This window comes from Euleptes europaea, chromosome 6, assembly GCF_029931775.1.
Source record: "Euleptes europaea isolate rEulEur1 chromosome 6, rEulEur1.hap1, whole genome shotgun sequence".
Classification (NCBI taxonomy): domain Eukaryota; kingdom Metazoa; phylum Chordata; class Lepidosauria; order Squamata; family Sphaerodactylidae; genus Euleptes; species Euleptes europaea.
Window position 1 is genome coordinate 101,233,926 of NC_079317.1, and position 13,862 is coordinate 101,247,787.

The following is a 13,862-nucleotide window of genomic DNA, read 5'->3' on the forward strand; positions in this document are numbered from 1 at the left end:
GTGAGCCTTATCTAGAATACCAGAGATGAATTTCATGGGTCCCGTTTGGGCAGTTTCCCAGTAATGTAAAATCATGTCCTGTGTCAGGGAACTAGTCAGCTCGTTTGAAGTGTTAAGGAAGAAAGGAAGACGGGCTGAGCCCAAAGAGTCAATATTTTCCCAGATGTAGAGTGGTAAAACACAGCTCATCTACCCTTCACAGGTACACAGAAAAGGGATTTTTCAGAAGATACGGCAGGTGGTGGGTGAAGGAAGATGCATTTGCTGAGGCTTCCTCTGTTGCACAACCGTGAAAGGCACAAGAACCTCAGCTTACTGGACCACAGCAGCAACTGATGGGCAGGGAGACCCAGTCCCATTATTGGGACCACAAAGTGGGGGGTAGAAGCATGGGGCTGCTAGCTCCATGTTGTTCAAGCACAAGGCTTTTGATTGGCCAACTGAACCCAGTACAGGCTGGTAATGTGCCCCGGATCTGCACCGGGTGTGTGGGGAGGTGTTGGCCGATAAGCTACCATACACCTAGCCAATGTTGGCCTCACAAGGTCAATGCCTCTTCTACCACCTTACGACTCTGCCTAGTGGGGAGATCCGGTCCCCCTTGTTTGCTGTTCAGCAGTGGCGATATCTGTACTTCCCTCTGCACCAGCTCACCTGTATCTGCTGCAGGACTCCTTGGCCATTTATGCTAGGTAATTAGCAGCACGTTCCAGGCTGAAGTGCCCTGCATATTTTTTTGAGTTTTTCACGGTGAACCATCGTTTAGGAAGTGACTGCGAAGCCGGCGCATACCTGCTTCGCATTACTTAAGAGCCCCTTTAATGCGACCTTTTGTGTTTGCTCCACCCCCACACCAAATAATCCCCTCAAGGAACCATGCAAAATGACGTGTTAGCTAATGGAAGGAACAAAGGAGCAGGGTGTGTGTGTGGGTGGAATTTCTCCTTTTGCGTCGGGACCGTGAATAGTCATTTTAAAGCCTGCATTTTAAAAAAGAGCTTTGAGCAAGCTTCATAATGCATAAATGGCCCTTGATTTCCTTGCATCTGTTTATATCAACAAATTAAATCAGTATTTACACAAGATATGAAGAATGGATTTTCTAAAGAAAAATCGCCTTTTCACAGGATGTTATTAGATAATAACACTCAACTGATCTCTAAAATGTATAATCTTCTTTTAACAATTTATTGTGAGCAGGAAACAATTAAACCAACAATGATTAACTGGGCTCAAACTGTGGGACATGATATTGCCTTAAACAAATGGGAAAGATTATGGGCGAAAGACCTGAAAGGAATAAATGCGCAATCAATTCAAGAAAATATATATAAAATGATGTATAGATGGCATTTAACACCTAAAAAGATTGCAAGGATTTATAAAGTGACATCCCCTAAATGTTGGAAATGTAATAAAGAAATTGGTTCTTTTTATCATATGTGGTGGACCTGTGATAAAGCTAAGGAGTTTTGGGATATGATTTATAATGAAGTAAGACTGATAGTACAAAAAAATATACCCAAGACACCAGAAATGATGCTTCTAAGCATGATACCTGATGACTTGTTAACACAAAGGACTTTTCTGATTAATGCTACAACAGTGGCAAGATTGCTCTTTGCAGCGAAATGGAAAGGGGCAGAAATCCCAGGGAGAAAAGACTGGATTTTGAAAATGTTTGAACTGGTGGAAATGGCAAAACTTACAGCCATCTTAAATCAAAAAGACAATGTACGATTTATGGGGGAATGGGAGGCTTGGATGAAATATTGTGAATATGAATTAGGACTGGGGAAAATGGAAGACTACCTTTTAATCTGATCTAAACGATACTATTAATATTAAGAACTATAATTAATTGTACTAAAAGAATATGTTATGTGAAATTTAATTGAGATATAAGAAGATCAGACCAATCACGATGGGTTAGAATACTTTATTAAGAGGCGGACGGAGGTGATGGGGAAGTCGGAAAATTTTCCGTTATTTGGTAGTTTATAACGTATATAAGAAATTATAACAACATCTAGTTAGGATTTAGAATTACATGCTACCATTATTGTTGTTTGTTAATATGGGAAATTTGTATTATAAAATCCAATAAAATTTAAATAATAAAAAAAAAAGATTTCCTTGCATCTGTTTGGCTGTTTTTAAGATCCTCTCGTGCCAGATTGTTTTGCTGCCTATTACATTAAAAGCTGCTCACACAGTGAGAGGGATAGAGCCACAGGAATCAGGCAGGCAGCTACCCAGGGTGTCTCATGAACTGTCTAACGATTGCAAACATTGTGTTCCATATAGCCTAGGTAGAATCTTGCCCACACAAGTTAGAGGCAAGGACAGGGAGGGGCGGGCTTGCGAGTGTCTGGCTTTCATCTCACGAACAGCGGATGCTTAGATCGATCTCCCCAAAACACACAAACGTTTGCTGCTGTTTTAATTATTGTTTATTTTAATTTTTAAACAATGTAAGAATTAAAAATCTTCCATAAATAAAGGACTTGCCTGGCAGCCTCCCAATACTACAGGTATAAAATATGAGCGATTGTACAAAACGGTAAAGGACGCCAGGCACACAGCTGGGGTGAAAAGGGCTGCTCTCTAGAACCCTGCCCTTGCCTGGCTTTGAGGGGTGGAGGAGAGGGGAAGAGCCCCAGGCTCAGACCACAGGAAGGAAGGAAGGAAGGACACTCGCTGTTAAAACCATCACAATGGACACAAATCGGCAATGAGAGTCAAAGCAATAAGGGTGGTCCAGGATGAGCCTCCCCCCGGATTCCCCTCCAGAATACATCACAGTTGGCTTGCGGCTGGTGTTCAGCTGATTTCCAGTCTGTAAACTCTTCATCCCTACCTAATAAAAACTGCTGGGGTAGGAAAGAATTAATGAGGACTTATGGGCTTTATGCCCAGGAGGGACTGACTCTGACCCACAAATCCCTCTCCGGAATAAAAAAGAACAGCCAAGGAAGGTCTCTAACATAGAGATCTTAAGGGTATCTCTGGGCCAGCTTTCCCCAGCACAGGGACCCAAAGCTGCTTTTTCCTATTGTGTAGAGCCCTCTTTAGAAGATGAAATGCCCAGCTGGATGACCCTAAGAGAGCACCCAAAGGAGAGCAAATGCTGACCCCTTATTGGTTTGCCCATATGGGGTATTGGTGGGGCACAGTAGAGAAGGAGGTCAGGAGCTGCCCCGGATCCTCTCCATGTAGCTGCGCAGCTCATCGGGGTCACGCAGCCCCATGTCCTCGCACACCCAGCGGATGTCATCTTCACTGGCCACCAGGATGGACTGAACCACAGGAGCCGAGGCTGGGGGGCTGGGAGCGGAGCCAGGGGGAGTAGCAAAGGTCACAAACTCCACACGCTTCCGCCGACCACCAACTTCCCTCCCATCCTTTTTCCTGGATAAGGTGGTGGCAAGGGCTGGGCTTCCTGGAGCAGTCAGGCCCAAAGTACTGGCAGAAATATCTGGTTCTGGCCCTGATGGAGCTGGGCTCTCTTGGGCCACAGCCTCCATCTTACCCTCTGGCCCCACACAGCAACAGCACCCATCACTGGTGCTGGAGGGGTCAAGGGGTTGGTCTTGGCAATGCTGGTTGCACAGGTCCAGCTGCCGACTAAGTTCCTCCTGATCAGTGCCCAGCCAGACCCAGTTGTGGGGCTGCTGGGCAGAGGAGGTTGCCCCTGACCCAGCATCGGGGGGCTCCTTGCGCTGGTAACGAAGTACAAAGACCACACAGTTGATGAGGAAGATGAAGATGGCAAGGCAGAAAACGCCCAGGAGAACATACATGCCAATCTCCAGGTCTGTCACCCTTTCAGGAGCCTTCACCATCTCATCTTCTTCCTCTTCCTCTGGTTCAGCATCCTCATAGGAACTACTACCAGGCCCCTCAAATTTGGTCATTGGTGGTTCCACCCCTACTGGACCATGTCTCCTTGACCCCTTTCCACTCTCTGTGGCAGCTGCAACTGTCACAGCTTCCCCTGACATGGCGCCTTCTGCTCGTTGGAAGGGGGACTCACCATGGTGCTGGGGATCTTGTCGCAGCGGGCTGCTTGTTGTTGGAAGATGCTTACCAAAGTTCACTTCCAGCCACGTTGTGCCTTGAGAGAGTGGAGCCCTATGTTTGCCCTTGCGGCAGGAGTCTGGGGAATGCAGGCCGAGTTGCAGGAGGGATCCTCGTCCTGGTCCCTCAGCAACAATCACTGGGCGATCCTGCTCCTCATCGAGCTGCACAGATACCACACTGGGGTTCAGGGAGGAGAGTGAGAGTACCAGATCCCTCCAGCCATAAAGTTCTACAGGAGCCAAGGTATGATCGGTGAATACTAGCCAGATGCTTACCACTGCTTCCTGCATGGAAAAGGAAACTGGACTTAGGACAATGTGACAAATCGTGCGTACACAGTTTAATATGACCTAAGGCTTGTCACAGCTTTTGACATTAGTTTGCATGCTGGACTTGAGTGAGTCTAGAACCTGATGGTGTCTTGTCCAGTTTTAGGGATGAGGAGACCTTGAGAGATGGGCTCCATGCTTGGTCAGACCCAGAGACATGCAAAGTCCAACACAGCAGTTCCAGACAGGGGAGAAGCGTCACCGCCTTCAGCACACGACAATGAGTTTCCGCACCTTCTGTGCTACTCCACGGCTGCCACTTGTGAGGAGGGGAAAACTGACAGAACATGATGCCATGCAAAGTGCTTGCATTACTAGGTTTTGCCAGAGTAGAGAGGGGATACAGGGTTGCTGTTTCTGATGACCGTTGCAACTCTCTCATAACATCTAGTTCTAGCCTGAACGGACCACAGCAGGATGAATAGGCTACATCTTCAATGTGTACTGTCAAAGACCCAAAGGACCCCAGGGCTCCTTGACTCAAAGGGGATCCAAGAAACCACGCTTGGCATCCAGTCACCAACTAAGCACCACATGTGGTGCTGTTAAGGCAATGCCGGCTGGTCAGCAGGTTGGCAGTGACCGGCCCTTTAACAGCCCACTGCCAGATGATCAGCTGGGAGGCAACCTTGAGCCAAGGGTGGTGAAATGAGGGGATGAGTCACCACTGAGATGCGGGTGGGGGGGAACAATAGCTTCCTGTGGTAATTGTTCAGATCTCATAGGAGTGCCAGAAAGGTGGAGACACCAAAGGGGCTGGCCTCACAATGGGTCAGGCCCTTCATAAGGCAAAGAGAAATCACTCTTGCTCCACAGGTTGAAACCACAAGAGGCAGAAGAGAGGCAGAGGACAAGGCTTGAGGGAAGGTATACAGGGTTCCCTGCTGGCAAGATTCCACTCGACTTGAGCAGGTCTTCTACATGCATATTCAGTAACTGCTTGGCCCATAAAACCGCCACACATTAAACTGACAAAACCATCAATTGCCCATTGAACTCTTCCTCCACTCTTAGAGGTCTTCTTACCTGCTTTGGAGAACGAAGGGCAGAGAGTCCCTGACACGTGGCAATGAAGACATTTGGATGTCCTGGCTCCACAGAGAGTGACAAAGAGAGACCGGATACTAGCTGGGTTTTTAGCTCGGAGATGGAAACCTTCTCATCAGACACCACTAGCGTCTGCTCCCCCAGGATTGAGTCAGACACAGGAGAGCGCACCTGAACCAGGGGGTAGAGAACACATGATGACGCTCAAGAGGAGACAGCTCACAGGACCAAAACCCAAGTTCTCTGATGCCCCATCTTATCTGTCCCAAAGCCAAGCTAGTGGACACCTACTCTCCTGGTCACTTAGAGTGAGAATTGCCTCCAAGCAACCAAACACATATTTTTTCTCTTTCCCTTTTAGTTCATAACCTTCGGGTTGGGGAGAGCGGGGTAGAAATGTAATAAATAAATAAATAAATAATTCATGCATGGCCAGGAAAGTTCATGAAGACATTTGTGGACTAGTAACTTCTCTCTAAGACTGCCAAATCCCTTTTGCTTTTTAGACTCCACCCCCCTCATTCACCATATGGCTTTGCATGTTGTCTTTCAATATACTCTGGAACCTGTTCTCACTCATATCAACCTGCTTTGTTCTTCACTTAACCATCTGTCCTACTACCACATCCAATCACATCAGTAGTCATAACTGCACCCAAATTATAAGCACATGTTTACAAAAGTCCGTGCTGGTTATGCTGTTGCAGGTCTACATCCAAAGAATCTATACACAAACTGCAAAGAAGTCACAGATTCCAGTCTTCTGGACAGCCCACTGGCACTAGGTTATCATCACACAATGCGAACATCTCATCCCCGTCCACATCGGTAACAAACTCCCTACCTCCACTGATGTCATTCCTGGCTCACGACCAATCACTAGACTCCCATCTTCCAGTGTTGCCACCCGGGGGTCCTGGATCCTAGCATGCTTTTGCACCAGATGCGAGACATCCAGCAGCCAATCAGAACTTGGCATGTAAGTCAGGTGACGGCCACCATCTAATGGGTGAGCCACAAAGTGGGCTAGGAAACGGACCCCAGCACGCTGATACTGGAGCCGGCAGCCACGAGCTCTCCTTTCCAACTCCTCTCCCCCCTCTTCAGGCTCAGCTGGGTTCCTGGTCGAAGAAGGAACAACAACAATACTTAGCACGAATTAATTTCAAGAGCTAAAAGCATTCCACATACTGTATTTTTCCGTGTATAAGACAATGTTTTTTTCTTTAAAAATTTAGTACAAAATTGGGGATCATCTTATACAAGGAATATATGGAAAAATACGGGCGGGGCCTATCGGAAGGTCGGGCACCAGCCGGCCAGGGCGACCGGGCTCTTCCCCGCCTGCTTTCTTCCCCGCCCATCAGTTGATGGGTGGGGAAGAGAGCGGGGCCCACCGGAAGGTTGGACGCCGGCCAGGGAAGAGACCAGGTGGGGAAGAGCCCAGTTGCACTGGCCGGCGTCCAGCGTTCCAATGGGCCCCGCTCTCTTCCCCAGCCATATTTTTCCGTGTATAAGACGACCCCTGGTTTCTTAATTTTGGGTTCAAAAAAATAGGGGTCGTCTTATACATGGGGATGTCTTATACACAGAAAAATACAGAATATTATTTCAGTAATGTCAGGGAGGTAACACAGGCCAACATTATTCCCAAGAAAAGCCCACGTAATGGAAAGTAGCTAGCGAAATAGGTTCATAAGATCCAAGCCAATATGTTTGAAATACTGCAGAAACTGATCTCTTTGTTCCAATGCACAATGCTTTAGTAACCAACATCAGAACCATTTAAATGTACTAACACTATCTCAGGAGAGAAAGTTGCCTGGAAGATCTGTCTGGAATCAACATGGATGGTGGTGGAGAATGGGGACCTCAGTAGTAATCCCTCCTGCCTTGATGGAGCCATATATTTACAGCATAAATCTACAGATGGATGCTGACAAAGACTTTGGTCTATTTCAGAACCTTACATGCTTCTATACCATCAGCAGTGGGTTCAGTAAGCATAAGGTGTCAACCTATTTTTCCATTCTGTTCTCTTGGACCACACACCAACAGCTGCCTATAAGCAAAGCAACTGCTGGGTTTGCATGGTTGCAGGTTCAAATGAACCTGTCCCAACATAAAGGCCCTCTCCCACCCTACAAGTGTCAGAACTCGGGACAAGAACTCCAGACTTTCACTTGAGATTGACCTCCAACATCCTTCCTCTCCTGCAGTCAGGTTCTTATACAGTAGCTGTATCATAAGGCTCACACTCAAGAGGCAGGAAGTCACCACCCTGGACCATAAACATCAACATGATGCTGGTAACCCACTCGACTCCATATGACTTACCCTTCTGGGGCAGTGCCAGGCACCCTCCAGCCTCGCACCTGCTCAAGGGAAGTGTCTGTCAGCTCAATGCGCAGAGGCAACAGCGGGGCCCAGACAGTAAACAGCAGTGAAGCATGGAGTCGACGGTACCAGAAATCTACCCGTACACCACGTGCTCCTCGGCTCTCTTTACCCCCTACGTAGACAGCATCACACACGTCTGACACCTGATGATGCATTAAAGAAAATGTTAAGAGACTGAGTGCCCACAGAGATGTTTGCAGGAAGTGTGAGAAGTCAAAGTGTGTGAGCAAGAGGATGTCCTGGTCCTAATTCTCAAAATCAGCCAAGCCAATCATGCATAGAATGGACATTCTCTGCCCTCCCTTGCTGTGCTGTTCAGCAAGTAGCTTGGCAGGATTCTCAAGACAGATTTTTCTAGGGTTTCACACACTTTAACAGTAAAACCCACTTTGGATTGTGAAAACAAATGAGATTTTTAAAACACCTTAAGGATAAAGCACTGTCCTCCTGCAGTCAGTCAAGCTTTAATTTCCAAAAAACATTTTGTTTTGATTTTTTGTTGTTGTTCTTGTACTTTATCTTTAAGGTGTGTGGAACCTTTAAAGAATCTGTTTGCCATTAGAAGCCAAAGCAGGTTAAAAAGAGCTTGTATGAAAGGAACCTAAGGGGAAACTTGTAAGCCAAGAGGTATGAGAGCACTATAAGGAAGGTACACCAGATGGACACAGCGGGATACCAGAGCCTTATCTGAGATAAGTAGGCATAGAGTGAGGAACACATGAGTTGAGATCTATATCAACTGGTGGGGAAGGGATTTCATTCCTGAAGTGTAGACAGAGATACGACATGTGTGAGGCATACTGGTTTCTCACCTGCAGGACCTGTTTGTTAGAAGACTCACAACCCATCTGCTCAGTCACCTCGGACACAGCTCCACCAGTTTCTACCACAACAAGCTTCACAGGCACGGACTGAGAAATTCCTGTCAGGAGTGCAGTGTTCACAATCTCCTGTTCCTAAAGAAGGCAGAGGAGAAAGCATAAGATGATGATCAAATTAGGATGCTCAGGGATTTCCCAAGAAGGAAAAAGGATGGAACCTCTGGTCTCACCTTCACCAAGGGAACCAAGGCCCGCACATCTCGTTCTGACACTTGGATCTCCCACACCATCTTATCCTTCTCAGCCTCAGGGTCCTGGCCAGGATATTCCACTTGCCAGGTGACAGGACGTGTGGAAGCCAGGCCCCCTGTGCCATTCTCCACTACGAAATCCACATATAGGAACTCTGGGAAATCTGCTGCCCTAAATGGAGATGGGGATAGGAGATAGCAAACTAAGTGAATAGAATACACAGTTTTGGAGAAGCTGAGCAGGTAACAAAATTCTCTAGAGAAATTATAATGAGGAATCTATGAACAACATGGTGTCAAAGTCCAAGCAGTAGCTAAATGGTATTCTCCATATAATTCTTTCCATGTGATCAATGATGCAGTTCCTTGTCTCCTCACCAACAGCAACTCTCTCTACACCGAAAGACCGCTTATTTGGAAACACTGCTTTCCACACCATTAGGTTAGCTGGATTGTAGTATGTGAGGAACTGCTTTCCTTTATCAGCTATTCAATTTCTGGATTTCTATCCAACTAGTTGACCAAATATATGGGGAACATGCAGATCAGTTTCATATGCAGTCAAATGTCTTTCCCTCAAATAACTAGAAAAAAGGAAAGAGATCCTGCTCACGTCTTCTGTCCTATTAAACGAGAGACAATTTGAAGCCACAAAGGAAATCTCTAAATATGAGAGCGTCTCTGTCATCTAGAGGTCTGATTCATACATCTTTGGGTTATCAGGTCAGGGTCTGAGGTTCCATTTCTATTGTCTTGTTAGTGTATATTTTTGCCTCAGGATCATTTATCTCCTCACCTTTATCAAGGCTCTCAGTGGCTGTCCATAATGCTACAGCTCAGCTTTTGTATCCCTTATTCACAATTCCATATAAGCAAAAAACAAACAATACACATACAGACAGAATGTATTGCAGAATTTAGTTTCTGGAGAATGTTTTCATTTTTTTAAGGACAAGATTCAAGCCTTAATGCCTGCATAAGTATGCATGCAGCACCTGCTTAAATCTCAGAATGTAAGAGGGGAGGCAGAGTAATTTAAGTGGATGGCAGCGGGGCTTTCATATCCAACATAGCTCATGATCAGCTAAATGAGAATTATGCAAAATAATACAAACTGCACAATAAATTATGCCTGTGAACATATGCCCGAGGAACAGCTCCCCTTCCATGAATGAGATGGATATACTAAAGGCCTCTTATTTTATTGTTTGAAAGTTATAAAATGAAAATAAGCTTGTGGTTATCTACAGCCAGGCCTTTCTTTTGCCTCTAGAGGCTAAGCCCAGCTTAGCCTTTCCTCTCACCTTCTGCTTTGCTTCATTCCAACTAGTTTTTATTTCCTTCTCCATCACCTCCCTTTCTATCTCTCTGCCTACTGCATCCTTCTCTTCTCCACCTGTATCTGCCACTCCTAGGGTTGCCAGGTCCCTTAGCTCCACCGAAGGGAGCTTTTCAGGGGTGTAGCTGGGGTGCACGATGTGCGCGAGTGCCCCGCACACCACGTCTACATCACTTCTGGGTTTACTCTGAAGTGATGTGGATGCTCTAGCAATCTCCACAGAAACTCTAGGGTTTTCATAGAGTTTTGGTGGAGGTTGCTAAAGTGTCCGTGTCGCTTCTGGGTAAACCCAGAAGTGACATGGGCATGGCATGTGGGCACGCATGCACGTGTTGCCTGCTGACCCTCAACTGGTCGGCGGGCAGTGGGGTGGATTGGCAGGATTTTGCCCGCCGCCACAGGGCACTTGGCAACCCTAGCCACTCCCTCTGTGCCTGTTCCTCACTTATACTTCAGTTTCTTCCCCAATTTTATCTCCCCTTTCCACTGTACTCTCCTTCCACCAAACCTCTCCTCCCTTCCCCTTGTCACCTTTTCTCTCATTCCCCATGCCTTACAGCTGCAGATCAGCTGGGCTCACTACCCCCACTTTCCCTCATCTCAAGCAACCTGCAGTCTCTCAGGGTTTCAAGAGGACATGTGTGGTGGATATGGGGTGAGAGGCAGAGAAGGAAGGCTCTGAGGCAACTGTCTTCTGGACTGAAGCATGTCCAGTCCCCCACCCTGGACACTCTTATATGTTATATAAATCCCAGCCACCAACAATTAAATAAAAAGGGGGACACAAGCTTTGGGATTGGTAACCTGAATGCTATGTGCTCTCTAAAGGTGTCTTATTTGGAAACCTGCTGGACCAAGGCTGTACCTTATTTGGTAAATATCCCTTTTTCTTAGATATCTGACTCAAGAGATAAGACACAGATGGAACTGAACAACAAAGTTTTTTTTAACAGAAAAAAAGTAATAGGGCAGGGGTGGGGAACGTCAGGCCCTGGGGCCGTATAAGGCCCGCGAAATCATTTGGTCTGGCCCTTCATGGGTCCTGGCAGATCTCTAGCTCAGAAGGATCTAAGACTGGCGATCCACCCCCTCCCGCGGACAGGAATAGCCTCTATTCAAGGCAGATGTGAGTTTGTGTTTGCTGCCCTGCCTGAATCTCTTGGGCTCAGCTGGGGACAGCAGAGCTCAAAAGCGAGTCGCTCTACATGGCAGACACTCAGAGCCGTCTCCAGTTGTGCCTCTTGGCTAAATGTTTGACCAAATATAGCAGGCTAATTTTTAAGTTGATAATTTTGTATGGTCCGCGAATGATGTTCTAAATATCCCAATGGCCCTTGGTGGAAAAAAGGTTCCCCACCCCTGTAATAGGTAACGGTTATGTGTGGAAGACTTCACTATATAAAATAAAACTGGCTCTCAAGTAAATAAGCCCTGAAGGAATGTTTGATCCCTCTTTCTCCAGTTAGGTTACCCCAGCAGGTTCAAGGTTGTCCTTTCCCCACACAGAGCACCTTTCCACACAACCTATATACACTAGTTAGGAATGATGGGCCTTTAACAGAATGACGGGCCTTTAACAGGATAATTATTTATCACACTAAATAAGCTTTATTCCCTAACTAGAAGCCAAACAACTAGAAGCCAAATAAAATCCTAACTAGAAGCCAAATAAAATCCTGGCTAAGATGATGCACCTTTACAGAGCCACAAAATCCCTGTCCAAAGCAAAAGTTTTTGTTGTTCACCCCACTTAAGCTGAGGTTGGCTCATCCCTCCCAAACAGTGGAGTTCCATGGGGCTCTGACTAGATGACAATCACTTTTCCTTAGGCCTAAATCACAAGGATTAGTTCAGAGCCCTGGAGGAGAGGTGGGATTTTTAAGGATGATTACCACAACGTGCCTGACAGCTGGTGAGTTTGGTGCTGGCAGCCACACGCTTAGCAGTCAAGTACGATACTGTCAGAAGTGCCAATTTTGCCACACCTTTCCTGGGCTGCTGCTCTTCCACTCCTTCTGGTCCACTGGCACCAAGACAAGTCTGCAGCAGCAGGGGATGGGGCTCCCATCCAGGCAGGTCATCACAACCACAAATGAAAATGTATGCATATTCAAGGTGCATAATTTATACAATTTGTAGAATTGAGATATTTTTGGTACCAAATTCTGATTTAAAAAACAAACATGAAATACACAGAAGACCTGGTATAAGTACTGTCTTCTCAGTAATGTATACAAGTGGGCACCGCCATCTTCCTTTCCATGGAGGTACCCGGTACATGTGCCCTGACCTGTTCAGGAGTTGCATGGATTCTCATCTTTAGTCCACTCGTGGTTCTGTTGAAGTAAGTTTGCATTCCCAACCTACAGAAGTCCATACCTACCTCCAGTCCAACCAGCTGCCAACAGAACGGCGACAGGTAACCAGAGCAGTATGGTGTTTGGCCCCCTTGAACTTGTCTAGCTTTGCAGTCCAAGCTTCAGGCTTGGTGGGACGAGCAGCCAGAACCTGTAGCCCCTTCTTCACTTTGATTCTGAAAGGGAAGACAGGAAAAGAACGTGCACAAATAGGAAAGAATAAGTAAAATAGACAATAAATACCTAGATGGTAGGCCATGGGGGAACTAGGATCAACCCCTACAGGAAGGAGCATTTTCAAGGCTTAAGCCATCTGAAACGGAGGGAAGCTTGAACCATAGATAAGACCTTGAAGACTTTTTCCTGGAATTCAAGTTCCTCTGCAATTCACTGGAATCAATATGTTCAGACAGAAATCAAAGTGTGTCACGTGGCCTCCTTCACTCACCGGAGCATCAGCAAGTCAGCAGTGAAGTTCTGCTGCAGAATTATGGTGGCAGTGAAGAGCTGCCCTGGACGTAGTGCCATGTCAGGAACTCGGACCATCACATTGTCATCCAGCCGCACTTCCTGGCGTCGGGGTGGGCTCATCACCCTGATGTCAACAAGGCCGATGTAGTTCAGCTGCTCCTTGGTGCCCTCTGGAGCCAGTCGTGGTTTTTCCCGGACCCTTGCATGGGCACACTCTCCAGGGGTCTTCCCAGGTAGGACAGGCTCCAGAGTGTAGTACAGCTCAGCCCGCTGAGGAGTGACGGTGGAATCCTCTGATCCATGCTGGCTCATGGGGGGTGTAGGGGAGAACCAGTGAGGAGGGAGCTCTAGTTCTACTACACACACACCCAAGGGTGCCTGGTCATGAAAAGCAGAGAGTCAAGACACTTCCTTTGCTTCCCGTTAAGTACCCCCTGAAGACACACAAACTCTTAAAACCTTTCTTAGTCTGACCATTAGTCTATCTAGGCTGGGGATTTCTGCTATGACGAACAGGGGTTCTCAGACATCCCAGGCAAGACTGCCTTAGCCAGCTATCAGAAACCTTTTTGACTGGATATGAGAATGTACTGAGATCTTCTCTACAAAAAGCATGTGCTCTTCCAGTGAAATATGGTCCTTGGTGCAGGGACCCATTTCTTTTGGCAGATCTTTCCTGATCCATTCTAACTTCACCTCAACCGCTAAGTTCTTTCAAAAGCAAATGCGATCAGTTCTTTGGGAGAACTTGGAGGATCTTCCTA

General features: G+C 46.7%; 1 protein-coding gene across 1 annotated transcript in view; it reads right to left on the reverse strand.

The window, feature by feature from the left end:
* Nucleotides 1-3,045: 3,045 nt before the first annotated feature.
* The window catches only part of TMEM132A (transmembrane protein 132A), a 30,501-nt gene continuing 19,684 nt past the window's right edge, over nt 3,046-13,862 (reverse strand). The window contains exons 4-11 of the mRNA XM_056851996.1: nt 13,076-13,476; nt 12,654-12,803; nt 8,911-9,103; nt 8,672-8,815; nt 7,797-8,002; nt 6,304-6,580; nt 5,439-5,630; nt 3,046-4,367 (exon numbers count right to left, since the gene is read on the reverse strand). Coding sequence (XP_056707974.1) covers nt 3,189-4,367; nt 5,439-5,630; nt 6,304-6,580; nt 7,797-8,002; nt 8,672-8,815; nt 8,911-9,103; nt 12,654-12,803; nt 13,076-13,476 — 2,742 coding nt within the window. The 3' untranslated portion in view covers nt 3,046-3,188. The remainder of the gene's footprint in view (nt 4,368-5,438; nt 5,631-6,303; nt 6,581-7,796; nt 8,003-8,671; nt 8,816-8,910; nt 9,104-12,653; nt 12,804-13,075; nt 13,477-13,862) is intronic.